This window comes from Octodon degus, unplaced genomic scaffold (assembly GCF_000260255.1).
Source record: "Octodon degus isolate 3935 unplaced genomic scaffold, OctDeg1.0 scaffold00001, whole genome shotgun sequence".
NCBI lineage: Eukaryota > Metazoa > Chordata > Mammalia > Rodentia > Octodontidae > Octodon > Octodon degus.
The window spans coordinates 3,754,769-3,779,693 of NW_004524577.1; the positions used below are offsets into that span (position 1 = coordinate 3,754,769).

The 24,925-nt window shown below is 49.5% G+C and overlaps 1 protein-coding gene across 2 annotated transcripts in view; it reads left to right on the forward strand.

Moving 5' to 3' along the window:
• The first annotated feature begins 720 nt into the window (after positions 1-720).
• The window catches only part of Lcmt1 (leucine carboxyl methyltransferase 1), a 72,076-nt gene continuing 47,871 nt past the window's right edge, over positions 721-24,925 (forward strand). For both annotated transcript variants that reach the window (XM_004623127.2, XM_023715749.1), the window contains exons 1-2: positions 721-996; positions 24,257-24,348. In XM_004623127.2, coding sequence (XP_004623184.1) covers positions 890-996; positions 24,257-24,348 — 199 coding nt within the window. In that variant the 5' untranslated portion in view covers positions 721-889. The remainder of the gene's footprint in view (positions 997-24,256; positions 24,349-24,925) is intronic.

Below are 24,925 nucleotides of genomic sequence, written 5' to 3' on the forward strand. Positions count from 1 at the left end.
ATTTGTTTCTCAATAAAATTATAAAAAAAAAATCTATCCTAGTCCTGTTCTCTGCCCTCCTGCAACCTGCTCCTGGGGGTCACCAGTATCCTGATTCCTGTTTTTCCCTTGTCATTCTTTTGCTTTTCTGTATATTTCACTACATACATATGTTTCTCTGAACAATATTAGTTTTGCTTGGTTTGAACTTCATAAATTGGTCTGTCACTGAAGTTTGTTATCTCTAAATTCAGCCATGGATGCTTGCGCTTGGTACTTCCAATTGTTTTTCATTATTTCATATCTTCCCTTGTACTGGTTTTCTAAGTACCACCTCTTCACAGCACTTCAAAGGCGATTTTGTGTATAAAGCCCTTAATACCAGACCTAACAGGTGTCAGCCACCCTAGTGCTGAGGTTCAATTGAAATCTAACAACTTGCACCTTTCTCCCCAGTACTAAAGAACCTGCCGTTAGTTCTTCTGCCTGATTTAATTAATTATAATTATAATATAATAGCTTTACAATACCTAAAATTTCATAGCTGGAGATAAGAAATCACAGGATTTCAAAATATCTAAGACTACATTTCCCACAAAGCATTGCGTTGGTCTTAATCACTTTCAGCTTCCGGGTCACGTGGGCGGGACTAAAACTTCTCCCAATGAATAAGCTCCATTGTCTCAGAGGGCGGAGAAATTATCCAATAAGCTTCTCCGTAGGGGCGCCAATCAGCCGGAAGGTTGCTGGGGCAGCCCGCGGGGGCGGTGTCACTTAGCCGCTCCAGCTGAGCCGGGTGGCAACCAGCCTCCGTCGCCCCCGCGTCTGTGTGGCTTGCTGCGTCCCCCGGTGCCTGTTGACCCCATTTCCCTGTCCCCGGCGGGCGCCGCACACCGACATCTCCACGCCCATGGCCGCTAACCGGAGGGAGTCGTCCCCGTTCGGGTCCTCGTCCAGCCGCGACACCGACGACGAGGGCGTGCGCGGCACCTGCGAAGATGCTTCTGTGTGCAAGAGGTGCCTTCGGGGCGGGCGGCGGGGCGCGGGGCGGCGCAGGGCGGGCTCCGCTGGGGTCGGGCGGCGGCGGGCGGCCGGCCTGTGCCGCGGGAGGCTTCCCGCACTCGGGAGAGGAATGCCGCGCCGACTTCAGCGATCTCCCCTTCGTACCTGTGGAGAGCACGAATAATCGGGTTCATTGATAGGAGGAGTCGCCTTGGAGCCGCGCTGTGTGCCTGGCGCGCGAGCCCGGAGTACCTGAAGGGGAGCGTGGACCTCTTGGAAAGAGAGGCGTTGCAAACACTGACTACAGCCTTGTGGGGTTATGAGAAATGCAGATTTCGCCTTAGATTAAGCTCCGTTGGGGTGGCGTGGCTCCCAGTGTGCACCCGATACCCAGGCCCACAAAATGCATAACGTCTGCTTCCAGAGCCACTGCCACCCGAGGCTCGTGCGGGTGCAGCAGGTGGTGGCGATGGTGGGCACGGCCCCTGCACGCGGACCCGGAGGGAGGAAACCCCGGGGCTTGTGCACCCCTGCGCTGTCGTTCGGCAGATTGGGAGGTTGCTTTGTGCAGTGACTGGGAGTACTGCACGCTGTTCAGGACAGACGTGTGTGGGACGTACTGCAACTCCCAGTCTAGTTGGGAAAGACAGGAAACAAATCGGTACCCGTGAAATAGAGAATTAGAATTTTGTGTTGCGGTCTAGGAGACGCAGCACGCCATTAAAATTAGGTAGTGGTGTTGACGCCGGGAAGAAAAGCCTTTAAAAAAATGGGGGTGTAAGAGCGTGTTGAGGCACAGCAAGGGACGCGTAGGGACTGTTTAAGAACATCTGAAAGGATGCCTTGGAAATGGAAGAAGCGTGTTGGGGCCAGGAGGGATCGTACAGCGGGGAACACCAAAATTTCGGTTGAAGCGCTCCACTTTTGGTGGTTTCCTCGAGTCAGCACGGTGATTGGGAGTATAAGCTCCGGAGTCAGGCTCTGTCTGCCTGGATCCTCGCCATTTGTGCTTTTTGTGTATATGTGTCCGGAATCGAACTGAGGACCTTGCATTTGCCAAGCAGACGCTTATGCCGCTGAGCTAGCTCCCTAGCCCCCTCCCCCCTTTTTAATTGGTCACCTTATCAGGGTGGTCATCAACTTCCTATGTAGACCCCGTAGGCCTTGGACTTGTGACAGTCCTGCCTCAGCTTCCCAAGTGCTACCTTCCATGTATTAGCTTGGTAAACAGGCAAATTCCTAACCCATTTTGTTCTTCAGTTTTCTGACCTGTAAAATGGGGATAATGCTCATTTCCTGGGTGGGTTTGATGACTCAACAGCACTTAATTAATTGGTTAGTTAATTTTGTGGTACTGGTGATTGAACTCACCGCCTCCTCCTTATTTTGCTCAGGTGAACTGGAACTTAGATTCTCCTGCCTCAGCTTCCTGGGGTGCTGGGGTCCCAGGTGTGCTCAAGCACAGCCAGCTTCAGCGGTACTTTACAGAGCATTTAGAGCTATGATCAGCACCTAATAGATGTTAATGGTGGTTGGTTGTTTAGACACACATCAACAGCGAAGGCTTAGTGGTCTTCCCTGGGTAAGACACGTGGATTTAAAGGGATTGCATTTGCCTTCATTTATTCTCCAGCTTTCAGTTGCTGTTGATAGTATCGGTGGCGCTGCTAAATCAGAAATATTTTTTTTCTCCTATGGACTCTGCCACGTGCTAAGAAAATTTGTATTGAGTTATTTTCATAACCATCAGGGTCAGGATCATTTAACAAATCTTGGTAATTTTTTTTTTTCACAGTTGCTTCAAAGATGTAAATGATCAATAAAATAGTTCAGACACAAGGAACAAAGAAGTAGTATAGCTGGTTTGCCTTTTCACAGTCTCTGGTTCTATAGCTTCTTTTCCTCTGCTGCAGTTTTCTTTCTTTCTTTCTTTCTTTCTTTCTTTTTTTTCTTTTTTTTTTTTTTTTGGTGGAACCAGGGATTGAACTCAGGCCCTTGTGCTTGCCAGGCAAGTGCTTATTCTGCTGAGCTATCTCCCTGGCCCCTCTGCTGCAGTTTTCTGATGCTCTTTGCATCTTCGAAATGCTGGATGGCGTAGGAAAAGGTTGACTTGGATCTAGACTGCCAAGTAGTAGTTGCCAACCAAACTGCACATCTCTTGAATCAATATCCTGGGATAAGTCCTGGGTTATAAAGACCAGAGGTGTTTGCCATCTGGGTGAATTTCATCTAAGCTTTTTTTTTTTTTTTTTTTTATGGTACCAGGGATTGAACTCAGGACCTCGTGCTTCCCAGGCAAACACTTATCCCACTGAGCTACCTTCCTGGCCCTCATCTAAGCTTTTTAGCGTTACGTTTTCCTTTGAAAATGTGTGAAGGGAGTGTGGGACTTCAGAAGTACATTTTTAGGAAATGAATTGTACAGCAAGACGCTGTCTCAAAAAAACCCAAAACAAATGTATTAGTTCCTCTTAAAGGTCCTAATACTTCATATTCTGCATTTCAGCTCCCATGGGAATGTGATCAACATCTTCACTTGGCCTCGTTCAACACATTAAACTCTTAGATCTTGTTCAAAGCTGTGACATCACCTCTAACACCTTGCAAGAATGATGGGCAAATTACTCTATTTGCCTCTGTCTTCTTACCTTTAAAATGGGGCTAATGGGAGAACCCATCTTTAAGGTGTATTAAATGAGACAGTTGATCAAAGCTCCTAGCCCAGGATCTGGCACGAAGAGAAAGCCCTGAATACATAGTTAGTTTGGGTTTGCCTCCAGTTGGAAGTCGCTGAATATATCTGAGCCTTGGGTCTGGCTGGTCCCTGCCACCCTGAGTTAGGCTTTAAAATCCCTAAAATAACTTTTTTAAAAAGCCAGTTGGTTTCCCTGGGAACCACAGTCCTATTTCTGCTGTTTTCACTGCTCTCACTCTGTGGGGGCAGTGGTGAAGCCGCCTTAGAGGTGTGATGTTGTTCCTGTCGGTTGTTCCTGTGGTCCTTGTCGTGGTCATCGGCTCCTGTTGGCAGCACTGTTCTGGTCGGGTGTGTTAGTGATACAGGAACGTGAAATTCCCAACCTGGCCTGAGTGAGTTCGTGTTTTCTAAAACCGAAGAATGAATTTTAGGAACAAACGGAGGTTGAGGGTAAAACTTTATTGGAAAGGAAAGCTTCTGTCGGAGAGGGACAGAAGGGGGTCCCAAGCGGGTTGCCCAGGAAGCTGTCTCCTTCAGGTTATTTTTATAGGACAAAACCTTGCGGGGCTAAGGTAGAGACAAAGGGGTCCCGCTTAGGCAGATACAGGGTGGGACAAAACTATGGTCAACCAATGGGATTACAAGCACCATTGCCCAGGTAAAATTGATTAGGCCTAGGACCAAATGGGGTAGCGAGTCACGTAGCAAGCAGGCGACCTTATCTGGTGGCCTTCAGTCAATGATTCTTCCCGACTAATGAGCAATCCTGGATGCCAACTTTAGGGAGGTCAGCATTTGTTTGATCTTTAGGTCTGACTCACACCAGGAGCATCTCCCCAGTAAGATGTCTGGTCTTTGTCATCCCCTTCGAGGGCCTGTCCCTGTCTAACTACCTACAATATTTTTATCTAACTTAGGCTGCCTGCAACATTAGGTTTGTGCTCGCTAAGTGCTGAGCTGCAGTTGGCATCCGCTGAGCATTCACTGTGGTAGGTGGCCCGGCTCACCCTTTCTGTGGATTGAATATGGTTCGTCCTGCCACAACTCATGTGGCGGCTCAGTCCTCAGAGTGGTCGTGCTCCGAGGCAGCGCCTAGGAGAAGCATTAGGCCCTTTGAGAGGGATTAATTCATTTTTTTGTATTTAAGACTATTTATTTCAGTCTTCCTATTTAGTTCAGGCTGGGTTTGAGCTCAAGGTGAGCCTCCTGCCTCAGCTTCCTGGGTGCTGGGTGCTGGGATGGCAAGCTTGCGCCACCGCGCATGGTAGGAGGCATTCGTGCATTTCTCGAGGGAGTGAGCTTTTGCTCCTGTGGGACTTGGTTATTGTGAGACAGGTTGAAATAAACAAGGCTGGCGCCTCCTGTGGTTTGCCTTTGATCCCTCTCCCGTGTGCATCTCCTCCACATTCTCATGCCGCTGAGCCTTGGGCCTTTCCTGAACTGGCATTTGCTATTTTATCTTTACAGCTATCTGATTTGGAAGACAAGTGGACCCTTTTACTTCATAACATATCCTGCCACAGGTATTTTGTTATCACAACACAAGACTTAGTGCCCCACTCCCCACTTGACCATGTCTCCTCGTGCAGTGTCTCTGGTCAGCTCTCTACTCTGCCTAGGACCCACCAGGCCTGTGTCTGGCCAGAAGGAGGCGGGGACCCGTCTTGGTGGGGCAGCCTACTCAGTCTTTTCTAGGACGTTTGGCTGGAGTAGGCTTGACGCTAAGTCATGAAGAAGCCACAGTCACTCATCAGCTGGGAGAGAGGGAGTTTGGTATTTTGTGGGGGGCATAGTGGCCCAAAGTTATGAAGTGTCATTTTGTCACTGTTGCAGTGTCCCTGTGTTGGTGTTCTGCAAGGTGGTTCGTGTCCAGCAGCAGAACATCATGGCCTCACCGTGCTTGCCAGGCCGCTGCCCGCAGGAGGAGGCCTGGCCCAGGGGGAGGGCCAGTTCCCAGGCGGCAGGGCAGCTTTTCTCCCTTCACAGTGCGAGGGGCGAGTCTTCAGAAGGTGCACGGGAGGTTGCTCGGCAGAAGCACGTAGCTGGGCCCTGGGATTGCAGCGGGGCCGTGCCTTAGGTGGGGACTGGGTCGTCCGAGAGAAGCTGCAGAGGCAGTGTTGTAGTTGGGGTGTTGCTAGGGGACAGTGCAACCCAGGGTACTTACTTTATAATAGTCACCCAAAGAGTCGTATACAGAGTGCAGGAAATGGAGTCCAGCTGAGGCCTGGCTCCCAGTGTGCTGTGGGAGTCCCCTGAAGACCTGAGCCCCTGACGGGGCCTCCCACAAGCCCACATGGAGGCCTGGAGCCCGCAACAGTGTCTCGTGCAGGCCCCTTTCTTGCATCTGAGCTGGGAAGGCCCCGAGGTCAGTGGTGGAAGCTGCGCCAGCAGGATCAAGGACCTGTGCCCGCAGGCTGAGGGATCTGCCCTGGGGCCAGGAAGCAATGCTCGAGGTGAGCACTAGAGCCCCCGACAAGTACCACAGCCGTCCTCAGCGACAGTGAGGTCCCGAGCGCCTCCAGCGATGAGGAAAGCGCAGTTCCCGTCAGGAAAGCCATCGTGACGAGCTGCTCGAGCAGACTGCGCAGTGCACCGCCTTCCCTTCCAGAGCAGGAAGCGATGCTCAGGATGAGGGCCAGAGCTCGGCCAAGTGAACTGCAGCCGTCCTCAGCGACAGTGAGGTCCCGAGCTCCTCCTCTTAAGGCAACAACCAAAGTCACCGGGAAAACCAGGATGACGAGGTCCTCCGAGAGAACCAACAGCTCCTACAGCCTCCCATTAGCTTCTCTAACAGCCTCTAAGTGTCTTCTCTCCAGATCTGCCTCTTCTGCTGCTGGCAACAGCCCTCAGGCAGGCCCCCACACCCAGTGCCATGCTGGTTCAGTTCAGCTGGGTGTCCGAAGTTGACCACCAGTTGTCAGTCCACCACAGGTAGTCAGAAGACAGAAGCATGGATGGCCCCAGGGGTGTGGCTTTTGTCATCAGCGTTGGTGGAGCAGGCACCCTACATGATCTGGATTTGTACTTTAGCACCGTCTCCAGCAGGTGCATGTGACAGATGGGTGGTGACCAAGGGGAGCTTATTCTCTCCATCCCACCCCATGGCTGTTGTTCATCTCTGCTCCGTCACCCTGTCTCTTAGGACTCATCCCTTATTGTTCTGTTTGCTAGCCAGCATGCGTTTTCAGGAACAGATCATGCGTGTGACTCTTAAGATCTTTCAATGTCCTGTGGACAGCCAGGAACAAATCTATACAGGCAAGCGCTTATTCTACTGAGCTATCTCCCCGGCCCCAACAAATCTATACAGTGTTATGTCATATACTGCACCTGCACGTGGTCACTCTTGCCTTGCAGTCAGAGTTTGTAAGGGAAACGGTTTAATACAAGACATAATTTATAGGATTATTTTATAATGTTCACCCAAAGAGTCATATGCAAAAGAGTGTGGAGGATCTGCCCGTATACTAGAGATCCTGAGAGTCCAGCAGAGGGCCTGGGTCCCACAGCAGTGTCCTGCCTGAGTCCAGCTGGAGGCCTGGAGCCCATAACAATGTCTCACACAGGCCTGCTTCGTGGATCTGTGCTGGAAAGGCCCAGCCATCAGGGGTGAAGCTCGGTAGTCTGTGCCAGCGGGATCAAGGACCTGTGCCAGCAGGCTGAGGGGTCTGCACTGGAGCCAGGAAGCACAAGGTAAGCTCAGGGTAAGGAGGACCAGCGCTCCCCGGAGAGGACTGCAGCCATGAGGCCCTGAGCTCTTCCAACCCTGAGAACAGCTGAGTTCATATCAGGAATGCCAGCGCCACAAGCTCTTCCAGAAGGAACCAGCGGGGCACCGTCGTCCCCCCCAGTTCTCCTTTTGTGCTGTTGGCAGCGATCCCCAGGTGGGCCCTCCACACCCAGTGCTGCCACGCTGACTCAGCTCATGGGGGTGTTATAGTGGACACGCCCGGATATCTGACCGCCAGCTGGAAATGCCCATTTGCACGTCTCCGAGTGACCTCAGATCCAGGGTTTCCCAGCCTGCACTCTACTTCACCTCCGCACATTCTTCTGCCACCGCTAGCCTAGCCGCACACCCTGCCAGAGGCCATTGTTCATCCAGTGCGCACATCAAATGCACTGGTGCCCTTTCACTTTCCTTCCTTTGGTGATTGGTCCCTTCACACTTGGTTGCTTTTACCCCATGTGTATTACTGTAATTCGCTTCTTGTTTTCTTTTTCTTTTTTTGGCGTAACCAGGGATGGAACTCAGGCCCTTGTGCTTGCCAGGCAAGTGCTTATTCTACTGAGCCATCTCCCCAGCCCCCTTATGTTTTTAAGCCCCTCCCCACTTGGCCCTCGCTGGCCTCCTGCACTGCCAGTCTTATCTCCTAGCAAAGCCTGGAGGTATGTGAGAGATTCACTTGGTGTCACTCCCTAGCTTAATGGCTTCCTGTGGCTGATTGGAAAAGTCTAAAGTTCCTCCCTAGTGGACAGGGCCTGCCTGTCTCGCTCTGTTCTCCGCTCCTCCGTGCAGTCCCTCTGCAGGCCACTGAGCATGCCCTTCTCTGCTTTTGGTGCTTCCTCCCCTCCTTGCCCAAGTGTTTGCATATTGCAGTGTTCATGCATTCAGGGTGCTTTGTGGAGTGCTTGGTCTGTGGAGGCGCTGGTCTAGGTACTTTTTTTTTTTGTGGAACTGAGGATTGAACTCAGACCCTTGTTCTTGCTGGGGAAGTGCTAATTCCACTGAGCCATCTCCCCGGCTCCCTAGTCTAGGTACTTCTGGTCTAGAGGCAAACAAACCAAAGGCAATGCTTTGGACCATGGAGAGCTGTGAGGGTGGGAAGGCTAGGGTGGAGTGGGGTATGGTGGGCGGGAATCCAAATTCCAGGCCTGCCCTGGGGTCCCTGCCCCAGAACTGCTGGAAGGAGCTGTGACTTAAGGGGGTAGGCAGCCCGGGATGGTCTCACTGAGCAGGCAAATGGGGTAGACATGCTTGCCACGGGTGGGGCTGAACGGTGAGCCCTGTGGACCCTGGAGAAAGGGAAGAGGGACTGGAAAGGCCGGAGCCAGCCTGCCCTTCCAGGAGCTGACTGCAGAGAGAAGGGGAAGGGGACAGGCAGGGTGAGCATGGAAGGCCGCGCTGGAGCAAATCCCGCAGGCAGGAGGTGGGTTTGTGGAAGGCCCGGGCCTGTATTCTCAGTGAGATGGGAGCCACTGGCAGATTTTCAGCTGAAGAATAGGTGCTCTGGCTTGGGATTTAACAGGATCAGTGCAGCCTCTTGTCGAGAACAGACCATGTAGGGGCCAAGACTGGAGGCAGCGAGCGTGGAGAACCTGCCGGCCCTGGGAGCCAGGTGGGAGTGGATGGGGGTGGGGGGGTGTTGCCACCAGGTTCAGCTGGGCGGCCTGCTTAAAACGCGCTCACCATCGCTGGTTTTTGTATGAACTCTCGTTCCATATTATTTCCTGTTGTGTTGTCTGTTTTGTTTGTTGTTTTGCATGGTTGTGTGCATCTGAGAATGGAGCCCAGGCTTCTTGCGTGCTGGGGACTGAGGCATGACGCCAGCCCTGCTTGCTTATCTTTCTCATATTGATTTGGAGGAACTTGCAACATCAGAGTCTAACTTTTATCTGTATTCATTGTAGTTTTTAAAAATATATGTTATAGTACCATTTTTTCCCCCCACATCTTTTTAAGTAGTGTATGTTGGTTATACAAATTAATGGGATTCATTCTGGTGGATTCATACATGGCGCATAACACACTTGAGGCACTTTCATCCCATGCTTCCCTTTCCCTGCTGTCCCCCAACTTTTATGTTTTTTTATAATCTCAGACGTGCGTGTATGTGTAATCTGTTGTTGTTGCTTTTTGAGGGTACCAGGAGTCAAACTCAGGACCTTGCGCTTGCCAGGCAGGTCTTGTGCCGCTGCGCTGCCTCCTCAGCTCCTGCTGCACATGTGTTGGTTGCCTCCATGAATCCTGTTCCCACCCTCAGGCCCTCCTCTGCCCCTTACTGTCTTCTCTTGTCTACTGGCAGTCTCCCTTCTACTTTCTTGTCATCTCTCTAGATCCTACATACTAGTGAGCACATGGGATACTTTCCTCCTGAGTCTAGTTTATTTCACACAATCTGATCTTCAGATCATTTGCCTGGAGAGGACAAAATTCCCTTGTTCTTCATGGAGGAATAATGCTCCATTTTGTCTGGAGACCAGTGTGCAGTCGCTTCTGCCTGTAGTAGCATAGCTTCGTTTCTGTGTCTGCTGTTCAGGTCCACTGCTGTACGTGTCTTTTTGTGCCAGTACTGTGCTTTGCCACCCCTGTCCCTGTGACGTAGTAGGACAGTTGAAGTTGGCTATCATATTGCCTCCCTCCAGCCCCGTTCTTTTTTGCTTGACATTGCTTGGTTGTTCTGGGTCTTTTGGATTTCCCTATCAATTTTAGGATTGTTTTTCTACTTTTTTTTTGCGATGAAGTCTTGCTTTGTAGCCTCAGCCAGCTTAAACTTGCAGTGGTTCTCTTGCCTCAGCCTCCTGAGTGCTGGGATTGGAGGCGTGCGTCACCATATGCCTCTATTTTTTCTATTTCTATGAAAAATGTCATTGGTATTTTGATAGGGATAGCACTGAATCTGAAGATAGCTTTTTTTTTTTTTTTTTTTTTTTTTTGGTGGAACTGGGATTGAACTCAGGCCCTTGCTCTTGCCAGGCAAGTGCTTATTCCACTGAGCTATCTCCCCAGCCCCTAAACATAGCGTTTGTAATATGGCCATTTTGACAATGTTACTTTTGCCAGCCCATAGACTTGGGAGGCCTTTCCATCTTCTGACATCTTCCTCAGTTTCTTTCTTTGTCTTTTTGTTTGTTTAGAGCCTCACTGTGTAATTCACACTGGACTTGGACTCACTATGTAGCCTTGACTGGTCTCAAACTTGTGGTGATCCTCTGCCTCGCCCTCCTGAGTGCCACTACGCCCAGTCTCAATTTTCTTCTTCAGTGTTCTGAAATTTTCATTGTAGAGCTCTTTTACCTCCTGGATCAGCTTGAGTCTTAGGTGGTGATGATGATGATGATGATGATGATGATGATGATGATGATGATGATTATGATTGAAACTTTTCCTGATTTCTTTCTCAGTTAATCTACTAGTATACAGGACAGCCACTGAATTTATAAATATTGATTTATAGTCTGCTGTTTCATTGGATTTGCTTATTAGCTGTAGAAGTCTTCTGGTGGAGTCTTTTTTTTTTTTTGGTTCCTCGAATGCCTTCAGGGCACTTTTGGCCAGCGGGAGAGGTGTGAGCTTCGAACTCCAGCAACCTGAGGCTGACAGCTTTGTGGAAGCAGCCACTTAAAGGCCTGAGCTAGGGCCACGCCCCCCTGGTGGAGTCTTTAGAGTCTCCTAAGTAGAGGATCACACCATCTGCAAGCAAATACAACTGGACTTCGCCCTTTCCTGTTGGTTTTCTCCTTTGCTTTTTCTACCTGCTCCCGCTAAAATTTTGCATTGCAGCCTTGCTACTGGTGTTGGAGTATTTTCTGTAAAGCTGAGGCATGATGGGCAGTTTAATTTTTTATTGCGCTTCATAATCATGGACATTGTAAATCGATCAGCCACTATGTAGCGATCATATTGCTCTGATTTTGATACATATCAATATGTATTGATCATAGTCCTGAGGATTGGACCAAGGAGCTCTGAGCTCAGTGTTTTTTGTTCTTTGATTTTGAAATAGGGTGTTGCTTAGTTGCCCTGACAGGGCTTGAACTTGTGATTCTCGTACATCAGCCCCCGGAGGAGTTGGGATTACCAAGCCTGGCTGTCTGGATGGAAATCTTTATGATACAGACTCTTGACATCTTTACCTTTTTTTTGTCTTAATCCTCTTGTTGTCAGCTTCCCCAGCGCTGGGATTACAGGAGTGCGCCACCATGGCCTCAGTGGCTGGCTCAGAGCATCCAGCGGTGGGGCTGGCATGGCATGTGGTGCTGGGATTGGACCCCAGTCCCTGTGCTTGCCTAAGCAGGCACTTAGTCCACTGAGCTATCTGGCCAGTCTCATTGTAACAGTTTCTTTGAACACTTTTATGAGTTTTGCTTCCTATTTCCATCATTTACCCATCATATGTTACAAAGTTGCCATGTTAGCTTAATTTTGTTTCCAGTCATTATTGTTTATCTTTGCATACTGAGTTGAAGTATCCCTTGTACAGCATATATTACCTACTAAGTTCTTTTTTAAAAAATGTATCAGTTATTTAATTAGGATGTCAGAGCAAAAATGGATGGCAGGTAGCTCCCGAGCTGTGAGGAACAGCTTTGATTTTTGCTAAAGTCTGTGATTCCACCACTTTCGGATCCACCTTGCGCTGCTCTGAAATCTGGCATCTCTCTTTCTCAGTATCAAAGATCTCACTTTCCTCCTGTCTGGGTTTCCGCAGCTGCTGCTTCTTGAAGTAAGCATCAGTGAGGTGTTTGGGGATTTTCACTTTGCTGATATCAATTTTTGTAGAGGTGGCAATGACAAATTTCTGGTGTGTTCTTTGTAGAGGAACACAGTTAAGGCTAAGAGGCCCAGTCACAAGTGGCAAGCCACGGGCCAACTGCTTCAGGAAGACCACTCTCTTGCCTCTGTGACACCCGGTGAGGATGATCAAGATGGTGTCAGGAGTGATGCTAGCTCGAAGTTTCCGCACATGCTGACTGAAAGGTTTCTTGCCGTGGCTCAAGAGCATTTGGGGCACGTCGTCAGTAGGGTAGGATTTAGGCATTTTTCAAAGCTTAACCACCTGGGTACCACGATTCTTGTCCCCACGATTGGTTTTGTGATCTTAGCAAGAACTTTATCCTTCTTTTTCTTCTCAACCTCTGATTCAGCAGCTGTGTACTTTCTCTAGTACAAAGCCTTTCTGGAATACATAGCAGATCGGGAGTACCTACCAATTCCTCTCACCAGGACAGGATTTCGGCTGCAGTGGGACTGCCCCTTCTTGGACTTTTTTGCCTTCACCGTACCCTTTTTACCAGTGCCACTGGCAGCAGCCTTCTTGGCTTCGGGTTTCTTCTCTTTAGTGTCTGGCTTCTCAGTTTTTTCGCCTGCCATCTTGCAAGATGGGAAAGAGCTACCTACTAAATTCTTACGTACGTGGTTACATAGCAGGGCGTGTGTCCTCCTTGACTTGCAGTTATAATTGCTTTTTCATTTTAATGACCAAAACTGTGGACCCATAAGATTGTTTAGTTATGCATTAGGCAGAACTGTCAGAGCTTGTTCCTTTAGGTGAATTCGTAAGAGGGAATATCAGAATTCTCATAGTCCCTTTGTATAGCCAGGCTTCAGGAAACAGGAAGCGAAAGTGATGCTAGCAGATGGTGTATGTCTTGGGTCTGTCCCTTTTCATCAGGAAAGTAGCATCTTTCCGGAAATCCCTGCTGTGTGTCCTTTGTACTTGCTAAGACTGTGCTCCGGGGAGATGAGAGTTTCTCTCAGGGCACACTGAGCCTTCAAACGCAGTTGAAGCCTTCTGGGTAAGTGTCTCACTTTCCCACTGCGGAGACAAAGACCCCGACACCCAGAGTTGAAGGAGGAGAGGTTTCTTTCTGCTCACACTTTGTAGGGGTTTCAGTCCTTCACAGGCTCCAAAGCGGGGTGGCACGGCAGACGGGCATCACGGAGGACAAACAGCCCCTGGCAGGGGGTGGGCATGAGGCCACAGGCAGCAGCAGCCTTTTCCTTTTGTCCCATCCAGGTTACCAGCCTCTTGGAACTATGCTAATTCCAGACAGTGGCTGAAAGTCCCACCTGTGCGCGCGTGAGCCCTGGGAGACATCTAGACACAAGTCGTGACATAAGCTGGAAGGACTGAGTAGAAGTTGGAAGCGGGTGTGCCCTCGATGTGTCCCCCAAATTCACATGTTTGGAACCACGTTAATTTCCAGTGCAGCAGAGTTCCTGGGTGGGGCCTCTGGGTGTTTTTTTAGGTCCTAAGGAATCTGCCTCTCGAGTGGATTAATGCCACTGTGTAAAGGTATTCTGGGCCGGGGAGAGAGCTCAGCAGCATAAGCACCTGCCTGGCAAGCGCAAGGTCCAGAGTTCAATCCCCAGTATCCCTAAATAAATAAGGATTACGTGCCTGCAGTGGTGACACATAGGTACTAGTGATCCCAGCACTCTGGGAGGCTGGGGTGGGAGGATTGCAAGCTCTAATAAAAAGGGCTAGGAATAGCTCGGCGCCCGTCCTGTGTTGTCACCAGTCCTGCAAAAATCAAACCAATCCTGGAAGTGCGCTTTTTTTTTTTTGCTTTCTCTTTCCCCTTCTGTAGGCGCGAGTGCAGCAGGGTGGACCACACCATGCGCCAAGCCTTGGTCGTGGCCACACCTCCAAGACTTCTGCTTTTCTTTCTTTTCTTTTAAAATTTATGTATTTGGTGCAGGGTCTCATTATGCAGCTCAGACTCATAGTGATCCTCCTGTTTTCAGCCTCCCCAGCGCTGGGATTACAGGCATGTCCTCCGTGGCCAGGGGTGGGTTCCACATGGCAGTTAGCGTCGGAGATCGAACCCTGGTCTCTGCACTTGCTTAAGCAGGCACTTGGACCTCTGAGCTATCTCGCCGGCCCTCCCTTTTTATTTTCTGATACACCTTTCTGTGGTATTATTGTCACTTTTTATTTTGTTACTGGGAGTTGAATTCATGACTTCTTGCTTGCCAGGCAGGTGGTGTGCCACTGAGCTGTATCCCAGGCCCTCCTTTTTCTTTTCTTTTCTTTTCTTTTTTTTTTTTTTTGCAGAACTGGGAATTGAACTCAGGCCCTTGCGCTTACCAGGCAAGTGCTTATTCTACTGAGCCATCTCCCCAGCCCTGAGGCATTCTGTTTGTTGTTGTTTTGGTAGAACTGGGGATTGAACTCAGGCCCTTGCGCTTGCAGGGAAGTGCTTAGTCCACTGAGCCATCTCCCTGGCCTCTCCTTTTTATTTTCTAAAGTTTACTTTTTTTTTTTTTTTTTTTTTTTTTTTTTTATTGTTTTTTTTTTTTTTTTTTTTTTCTTTTTTTTTTGAAGCAAGGTCTTGCTCATTTGCCAAGTTGCTCAGGTGGGGCTGGAATTTGTGACTCTTTTGCTTCAGCCTCTTGGAGTGCTAGAGTTACAGGTACAATTCCAGGGTGCCCAGTCATGGCCAAAGCCCTTACTCTTTTAAGTTATTCAGGCTAGATATTTTGTTACAGCAGCGCAAGAAACACAGACAGTGCAACAGAAAGGGATCGTGGAGTGTTGGCCACTTGGTGGTCTCTTGTTTTTCTTTAGCACTTCACCAGGAGTTCTTGACAGAGATGGGGACAGAGAGACCGAGACAGAGAGACCAAGACAGATGCACTAGACAGAGACAGCCGGAGGAGGAGGAGCAGAAGAGGAGGGGGAGGGAGAGGAGGAGGAGCAAAATGGGAAGCGGGATGGGGAGAGAGGGAGCTGGTTCACCCAGAGGAAATGCTTGTCCTCATGCGGATAACTGTACGTGTCTGCACGCTACTACCAAGGCCAGGCACGCGTATCCCGGGAACTCTGGAAAGCCGTGGTAAGTCGCCATCTACCGATCTTAGCAGTTTTTGACTTAAAAAAGAAACTGTTAGTACGTGTTTATAGTAATGATTATGCACTTCTTTTTCCTTTGGCCACCATAGATTGCACTGGCCAGTTCTTAAGTATTCTTGGCCGAATGCAATCATGTAGCATGTATTCTTTTGTCCCTTTAGTCAACACATGCTCTCAGGTTTATTTGGGTTGTGTGTGTTAAAGATGAGCAAAGGCAGATAATGAAGTGGAATGAGAACGTTTGGATTGGTTCAGTGTGATTAATTCTAGTGACAGCTAGGCGCCCGTGGACCTTGGGCTCCTGCCCTCCCACAGGTGCCGGCTAAACCAAATTCTCTGTTGCCTTAAGCTTTCTCAGGCAGGGGATGGGATCCTCCTAGGGCCGTGGCCTTGAGCTTTTAGGGACGGTGTTAGTGTTTGAGTCTTTATAAGCCTGTATAGATGGACATTTGCCCTGGTCCAGGTTGGGCCATCGGCTCTGGTGACTGTTCCTTTTTTTTTTTTTTTTTTTTTTTTTTTTTTTTTTTTTTTTTTTTTTTTTTTTTTTTTTTTTTTTTTTTTTTTTTTTTTTTTTTTTTTTTTTTTTTTTTTTTTTTTTTTTTTAGACATTTTGAGACAAGGTCTCACTTCATAGTTTAGGCTGGCCTTGAGTCACTTTGTAGCTCAGGCTGGTCTTGAACTTGCAGTGATCCTCCTGCCTCAGCGTCCTGAGTGCTGGATTTATGGGAGTGTGCCACCATGCCCAGCTTGTAGCGAACATTCTGCAGTCTCTTTTTCTCTCCTGGATTCTCTCTTGCCTAGGAGTGGAGATGCGTAGTCATGAACTGGGTTGATACTTAACTGCTAAACTAATTTTCAGAGTGATTTATCAGTTTCCACTTCCCCCAGCAGTGTGTCAGAGCTCCAGTAGCCTGGGATCCTTATTAATATGTGGTATCGTTTGGTGTGAAGTAGTGTCTCGTTCTGCTGTTTTTTTCTGCTATCTCCCTGGTGACTACTACCGTTAACCACTTCTTCATGCACTTACTGGCTATTCCTGCTTTGTGCTAGTTAAGTCATTTTTGTTGATTTGTTTGAATTCATTATACTAGAATCCTTTATCAGACGGATGTATGTGCGCACATAATATAATGTTGCAGTTTGTGTCTAGTTGTTCCCCTGAAGCTTCATGCAGTCTTCAGGTGGGCTTCTAGAATTTGTGATTAACTCGTAATCCAATGCGGGATTATGGGTGTGAATGCTACACCCGCCCTGGGGCCAGGTAGGCTGAACACCATGTGAGGAAGGGAGAGAGGCCTGCCGGCTGCCTCCGCCGCTGCTCCTCCCTTTTCTCTTTGCTGTTTTTTGCCGCCATGAACTGCTGCCCTCTGCCATGTGCTGCTCTGCCTTGGAGCCAGCTGAGTATGGACTGAAACCTCCGCTAACTGTGAGCTAAGTAAACTTTTCCTTCCTTGATTTTGGTTGTCGGGTATTTTGTCCCAGCAATGAGAGAAGAGTAACTGAGACATATGGGAAAATAAAATTTTAGAATGGGATTTATAGTAGCATAAATACACTAAGAATACAAAGGTATATTAAGGCTGGGAAGATAGCTCAGTGGCATAAGCTCCTGCTTAGCAAGTGCAGGGTCCCGAGTTCAATCCTGTACCACCAAAAAATGAAGATACATTAAAATGTCTGTTCTCTCCAAATGAATGTATAGCCAGTGCAGTTCTCATCACAGTCTGTTCATCTTGTTGTAAAGAAATCAGCAAGTTCACTGTAAAATGGATATTGAGACGCAAAGTATGTGGACTAGTGCTTTTTTTTTTTTAAATTTATTTATTTATGTGTGTGTGTGTGTGTGTGTGTGAGACCAGCTCAGCCCACCAGGGGGCGGGGCTGGCTGGCATGTGGTGCTGGGGATTGAACCGCGGTCCCTGTGCTTTGCTAAGCTTGCTCTAAGTAGGCGCTTTAGACCACTGAGCCATCTCACCAGCCCCTGGACTAGTGCTTTTTAAGCTCCCCATCTTCCTGTAAAGCTACGTAACCAAGGCAGTGTGGTGATAGCGTAAGGGTAAACAGGTTGGCCGGTGAGACGGCAGAGAGTTCAGAAATAAACCTACACTTGTGCTCCCCAAAAGAATTGCCCAGCAGAAGAAGGAAAGCGCCCTTAAGCCGTGATTCTGGGTCACGTGGACGTGCTTATAAAGGGAATGAAGCGTGACGCCTTTGTGTTCTGTATGCACCTTTCCAGCCTGGGACAGAATACAAGGAGCACAAAGGGAAGGAAACACGTAGACCCTAAGAACATGAAGAGCTGAATTATTAACTATTCAAAATACATGTTCTTAAATATTTTCCCCCCAAAGTATTGTACATTAGGATCCGTGGCCTCTTCATGTGCTACTCCGTATTGGCTGATGTTTTATGTTAGAGTGGGGGTTGCGTAAGGGGACCTCCTGGTTGGGACTGCCGCTCAGTCCCGCTGCGTGAGCGTTGGCCTCTTTCACTCACGCTCCGCCCTGTGTCCAGTGCCTGCTTCTGACGGCAGATTTTATTTTTCAGTTGACACATAGCAGTTGTCGTCATTGTGGGGTACGGCGTGACCTTTCCGTACGTGTGTAAAACGTGCGATGATCTGGTCAGAGGGGCCGGTGTGTTTCCCACCTCAGACAGTTAGCATTGTTTTGTGTTCAAAGCATTCAAAATCCACTCTTGGGCCATTGGAAATGCTGAATTAACCGTTGTTAACCGTACTGCGCACCGTGCTGGGGAACGTTGGAAGTGGTTCCTCCCATTCAGCCGGAGCCCAGCCCCACTCCCCGGCCCCTCTGCCCTTCTCCCCACCCCTGCCTGGGCCCTGGCAAGCAGGTTTTCTTCTCTGCTTCGAGGTCTACTTTGACTTCTTTGAGGTCAGCTGTGTAGCTTCCCTGTAAGTGAGGGGATAAAAGCATGGTAAGCCATGTTAATCCACATGAAATAACTGGGTATTATGTGAAGGCCGCAGACGAAGCCAGTAGTGGTTGGGGAGGGAATTGCGCTGTCTGGGCGCGTCTTCCTGGGTGGTGAAGCAGCTCCTTAGGTGGCTCCACCAGGGAGCGCTGGCAGGTGTCCTCAGACCGCCTGGGAAAGGCAGCAGACGCAGCAGTGCGTTGCCCTGACATTTCACTTCCTGCTTCCCATTTCTAAAACAAGAATGAAACCATCAGGAAATAGACGCTAAAGGTGAAACTGAAAGAAGTAAATAAAAACCCCTTATATTGACGATAGCCTAAGATCTGATGGACCACAAGCAGCGTGCAATTAAAGCCCAATCTTGAGATTTTAATGCTGAGAATAGTCAGTTGATATTTTTTGTTCTGGTGTTTGGTGTTTGACTTTTTGGGAGAAGGTCTTGTTATATAGTTCAGCTGGCCTTGAACTCACTGTGGTCCAGGCTGACCTCAAACTCAGGGGCGAGCGTCTTGCCTGGGCCTCCTCAGTGCTGGGATTACAGACATGCACCACCAGGCCCAGCGAGTCATTCGAGTGTTGCAATCACATACAAACGTGTGTACACAGACACACATACACGGATAGACACACAACACACACAGATGCCATTTAATCAGCTGCAGTGTTAGGAGGCAACCCTGAGGGCGTGAGCATTCTAAATGCAGGTGTGTGACTGGGTCTGAGAAGGAACAGAGTTCAGTTCTCCGCCTTGACCGAGGAGGTTCCCCCGCTTGAGGCGGGCAGCCTCACCTTCCTCACTAAGCAGCTTCTCTGGCCTGCGCCAGGCAGGCAGCAGCTCTGGAGTGTTCCCAAGGCGCTGGAGACGCCAGCCGGGACCTAGCCTGGCCGGGACCTAGCCTGGGAGAGCAGGGAGGGCCCCTGCCCCTCCCTGAAGCCTGCTGGCAGTTTCAGCCCCGACAAGGGCCCATTGTTTTCGCTGATGTCCTGTAGCCAGGAGGCCCTCCCATCTTTCTTTCTTTTTTTTTTTTTTTTTTTTTTTTTTTGCGGAACCGGGGATTGAACTCAAATCCTTGCGTTTGCCAGTCAAGCGCTTATCCTACTGAGCCATCTCCCCGGCCCTCAGGAGGCCCTCAATAATGCTCCCTGATGAAGGGGCAGCGCCTGCCTGCTGCTTCCCAGGGAGGAATGGGAGGTGGCTTCAGGCGGTGCACAGGCGTGCTTCGTCCTAATAGGCAGGTTCTTACTCCAGCACTGCGTGAGAAGAAAACTCGTGGAATGGTGTCGGCCGGAGTATTACAACAAATGGAAAGGGATTTGAGCGCTCACTGCCCTGAGCAGGTCAGTGCTGGCGAACATCTGGAACGGGAAGTAGTGGTGGGCTGAACAAAGGCATGCGGAGGCCTTCTGAGGTCCTTTCGAATCTGAGAGCCTCGCTTTTTTCAGTATGTATGGATCAATTTTATACCAGGGATTGAACCCATGGCCTTCCACTGAGCTACATCCTGATGCCTTTTATTTTTATTGGGAGGCCTTTTTTTTTTTTCTTTTTTCCCTTGAGACAGGGTCTTGCTAATTTGTTAAATTACCCAGGGTCAGCTCAAATTTGCAATTCTCCTGCCTCAGCCTCCTGGAGTTCTGGGGTTACAGGCATGTGCCACCTTGCCTGGCTTGAATTTGGGTTTTATTTATTTATTTATTTTTTTGTGGAACCAGGGATTGAACTCAGGTCCCTGAGCTTGCCAGGCAAGTGCTTATTCCACTGAGCCATCTCCCCGGCCCTGAATTTGGGTTTTAAACATGAAGTTAGGCTATACGTTAGCAGAGAAGTGCAGTGGGAATTACTAGGCAAACCAGGAAGATGCAGAGGTAATGGCTGTTGACAGCGCCCTGAGCTCCTGGCAGTGTGTGTGTGTGTGTGTGTGTGTGTGTAGCTTCTAACAAAATTGGAAACATTTCGTATATATAATTTTCTTACACTTTGTTGACCTGGTATGTTAAATTTTTTATTCTGTGTCCTTATAGAAAGATGTCTTTCTCATCTTGTTTCCTCAGGACAGGGAGCAGCTGAAGCTAGAAATTGGTCACTCGTGTAGGGCAAGACAAGGCCCAAGTGCCTAAATTAGTCAGGCTACCTCGGTCCTGAGAAAAAACACCTTGCTTGAGACAATCCCAGTCCTCAGCCACTAGGCAAACCTGTGTCTTAGGATACTGATCTTTTAGAGCATCCATAAAATGCCCTACTGTCGTGCTGCTCTCCTCCCATCAGGAGCCAGGGCCTCCACCTGACCTCAGCTCTCGTCGTCCCTCGTCTGTGTTGTCCTCATCCCATGGCGCCCCCTCCCCTCGTGACCGAGGATGGCCTCCTCAGCGGCATGCTCAGGATTGTGTGGTGCGCTCCAGGCTGTGCAGTCCTGTGCCCACAGTGCCTTGCGGCGAGGCTGCCTGCTGGTGTCCAGTGGCCTAGCGCCCTCTTCTCCCTCTGCGCAGTTAAGTTCTGTTGAGAGGAAGTGTTTGCCCGTTTGGTAGAAGAAATACTGCTTTCCATTTTTGCTTTTATTTAGTATTTTCTTGATTGTGCTGAATTTTTTGTGTAGTTATTGATCAGAGATGTCTTCTTTTGTGAATTTCCTGCACATTTTCCGTGTGTGTGTGTATGTGTGTATATATGTGTATTTGTGTGTGTGTGTGTGTGCACATGCACACACATGGTTTGAGACGTGGTTTCAGTCTCATTCAGGCTGTCCTTGACCTCATTATGTATTCAGGTTGGCCTCCTGCCTCAGCCTCCCAAGTGCTGGGATTATAGGTGTGTACTACCATACCCAGCTACAAATTTGTCTTTTCTTCATCTTTTTTCTTCTGGGATTTTAAGGGTGTTTTCTTATTAACATATGTTAATTTATGACAGCTTTTGTATTGCAAGGGTATGAGTACTTCTTTTTTTTTTTTAAGGTTCTGGGGATTAAACCCAGATCCACTCTACCACTGAGCTACATCCCCAGCCCTTCTGTCTTTTAATTTAATTTAATTTTGGTACTGGAGCTCGAACTCAGGACCTCACCCTTGGAGACAGGTTCTTGTTCCACTGAGCTATATTCCTAGTTCTCTTTTTATTTTGAGACAAGATCTCACTAAATCAGCAAATTGCCCAGACTGGGTTCAAACTTGTACTCCTACTTCAGCCTCCCAAAGTGCTGGGATTGCAGGTGTGCACCACTGTACCTTCTGATGACGCCAGGCAGGAGCCTGTGTTGACTCTTGAACGGCGAGGGGCAGCAGCGTGGAAGAAAACCTCTGCCAGAGTTACCACATCCACGGCATCTGAAAGTGAGGAGAGTGTGAAAGTGATTGCAGAGTGAAAGTTCTAGATGATGGGTAATCGTGCTCTGATAGGCCGCGCTCCCATTGGCCGTGCTCCGATAGGCCGTGCTCCCATGGGCCACGTTCCCATCGCCGTACTCTGATTGGCTTGTTCTTTTCTTCCTTGGTGGTGCCTCTTCCAGTTCTTTTGAGAGTCCTGGGGTCTGTGCAGGAAATTGAGGAAATGTAGATAAATAAAATGAACACCAGATAACCATTGTTAATGTTGTTACTGATCTCCTAATAACCCTTTGCAGAATGTACACACACAAATGTATTTATGGGCATCTATATATGCAAAAAGGGTGATCAAAATATCTGGTGAATGTTTAAATTTCATAGTAAAAGGCTTCTTGTCTCTACGCCCTCAGATGTGGCCCTCGCTTCCATCCCCCTTATCCCACTGCCTTTCCTCTGAATGAAGCAGCTCTGGTAGTCCACTTTTGTGGGGTCTTTATGAAGTCTGATGTGGTGACTGCTGTGCCAGGTGCTGTCCAGCAGAAAGGCAGGCTTGTACAAACGCGAAGATTGCTGGGCTTGGTGGTGCATGCCTGTAATCCCAGCACTCAGGAGGCTGAGGCAGGAGGATTGTTGCGAGTTCGAGGCCAGCCTGGGCTATGCAGTGAGCACAAGGCCAGCTTAGTAAGACCCTGTTTCAAAAAAAGACAAGACAGAGGGGTTCTCTCGTCTTCCTTTTCACTGGGCCTGGCTCTGCAGCTTTTGGGTCTTCCCCAAAGTGACCACGCAAGGCCCGTGCTGGGAGTTGGCTCCGGACATCAAGGCAGCCACGAAGCCCAGTGGACGAAAGAAGAGGACTTCAGAGCCGTCCAGAAGTGGCAGGACTGATGGGACAGGAGTATCCAAAGTGAGGGTGACTTAGCGGGGCCTTGATGGCAACGTGTCTGTTAAACACCTGAACAGTCACTGTGTCTTGTCTCTTGCACATTTTGCCCTTTCTGTCTTCTAGTTTTTACTTTAAAGGATTGGTTCGTGTTTCCTTGTATGAATATGGTGTAATCTGCTTAATCTCCGATGCACAGCCTGTGGGTCCAGAAATGGGATGAGTCTCCCTTCAGAGCTTCCAGCCCCCTGCCAGGCCCCCAGCTGTCCCTGCTCTTCCCAGCACTGACTCCTGAGTCCTTGCATCTTGGCCGCTAGCTTGGGCGTGGGCAGGGAGCTGCAGTTAGGAGGAACCCGCAGGCCTGGCGTCTCCCTCTGTGTCGCAGTTGAACAGAGCCATGCTCGCCTCGACTGTGAGATGTGCCGTCACCGGTAAGTGGCGCCGGAAGATTCCTTTGAAAGTGTTCAGCCCCAGGAAGAAGAGGGCCCCGTTTTCGTCAGCCCCAGCCCCTCAGCACACATACAACTGGCCCGAAGCAGGCTTTCCCCTCCCCAGCTGTGATGCATGCCGGTATTTTCTGATTTTGTCCTCTTTCGTGTGATTGATTGACTTTTTGAGACAGGGTCATGCTGTACAATTCAGGCTGGCCTCGAGCTCACTGCGTAGCCCAGGCTTGAACTTCCAACAATCCTCCTGCCTCAGCCTGCCGAGTGCTGTGATTACAGGCATGTACCACGACACTTGGCTCTGGAGTGCTGACTGTGGCAAGCAAAGATGTAGCTGAGCAAGGTGGCTCAAGCCTATAATCCCTTCACTATGGGAGGCTGAGGCAGGAGGATCACAAACTCTTTCCCACCTGGGCAGCTTGACTTACTGAAACCCTTTCTCAAAATAAACAGTGGTGCTGTTCTGCTCAGTGTGAGGGCCCTAGACTCAATCTCCAGTGCTGTAAAGGAAGGAACCCACTGGGTGTATAGCACACCCTGCCCCGTAAATTTCAGCTTTGTTATCCTGGGACAGGGAAGTAAGTGGAAGTGTGACTCAGACTCCAGGTAGGAAGATTTAGAATGTGACTGACAGAAGCCTGAAATGATACGGATTTCACGCTACCAAAATGATATGGGTACTTCTTATCTCATAAGCTGTACTTGACGGGTCGAGTAGGCGCGGGCCTTCTCCTGGTTGCCGTGCCCGATCCTGGGCATGGAGCTGGGTGGAAGCCACATCGGCTGTTGGCGAGGTTTTCAAGTCATGGCTGTTGCGCTTACTTGTTCCCAGTTTCCTCACGGTGATCTGTAACGAAGTGTGATGCCTGGTTCCTGGAGAAATATGTATCAGAGAATTTCTGGTATTTGGGTCGCTCTCTGGGCATGGAGTGTTCGCTTTGGCTTCCCGACTGGCTCCGGCTGATTCTGCTGAGCGAGCAGACCGGCACAGGTCTTCTCCAGGAAGTGTGAGGCGAGGGTACTAGCTGTTGGGGCGCTTGGAATAGAATTAGCAAACGAGGAGAGGTGAGCAGACACCTGGGAAAGGCGGTGGGCAGTGTGCTGAGCACGTTAGGGCACGAGTCTCCAGGAAGGCGGCCGGAACCGGGTGCAGGGGCCTGTGCCTTGGCCCAGCGCTCCTTCCAGAGGCTGAGGCAGGCGACTGCAGCTGAGTCCATCCTGGGGAATGTAGGGCTGGGGACTGGCTCGGGGTGACTGGCCCCCGCCCCTGGCAGAGCGTGGCAGGGTCCTGCATGTGCACTGCCTTCTCATGAATGATTCCTCCCCTGGCTCCTCCCCTGGCTCCTGTGGACTTGGCAGCAGAGCCTGCGTCTGAAGCTAATCTCTGCTTCCCGGCCGGCTTTCTCCTCTCTTTCAGGTACGCAGTGAGCATCGGCTACTGGCACGACCCCTACATTGAGCACCTTGTGAGACCGTGCAAAGAGAGAAAGGCCCCCGAGATTAACAGAGGCAAGTGCTGTCTCCTCCCTGTGTTCTCTGTAGCCCAGGGGCCTTGGGCCTAAGGATCTCCTTCTTAAAGGGAGTTGGTGTCCACTCTCAGAGCATAGTTTGAAAATTCTTATTTCTTAATTACCAACATGTTGTGCTATGAGGCCTTTTAATCTTTACTGCGATCCATGAAAATGGATATGTTACTGAAATTTTATTGTATAATCATCTTACATTTGTAAGGGAAGTGGAATGTCGTTTTCCTATGCTCAAAACTCACTTATGGCCAGTGTGGTGGTGCACGCCTGTAATCCCAGCACTTGGGAGGCAGGAGAATCACCAAGAGTTCGAGGGCAGCCCATGCTGAGTTCAAGCGCAGGTCTGAACCTCAGAAAACCAACCCTCTAAAAGAAAAAAACTCCCTCACTTATGTGTCATTTATTGGCCATGTTCTTGTGACACCTTGTACTGTTAGCAGCTTTGCCCAGTAGTTCTCAGCCAGGAAGACCAGGGATTGGAGGCAGGAGCCTGACTTACCCCAGCCCCATCCAGAGGCTGACCCACGGACCTGGCTCTCTGGCCCCTGGCTGGGGTCGCG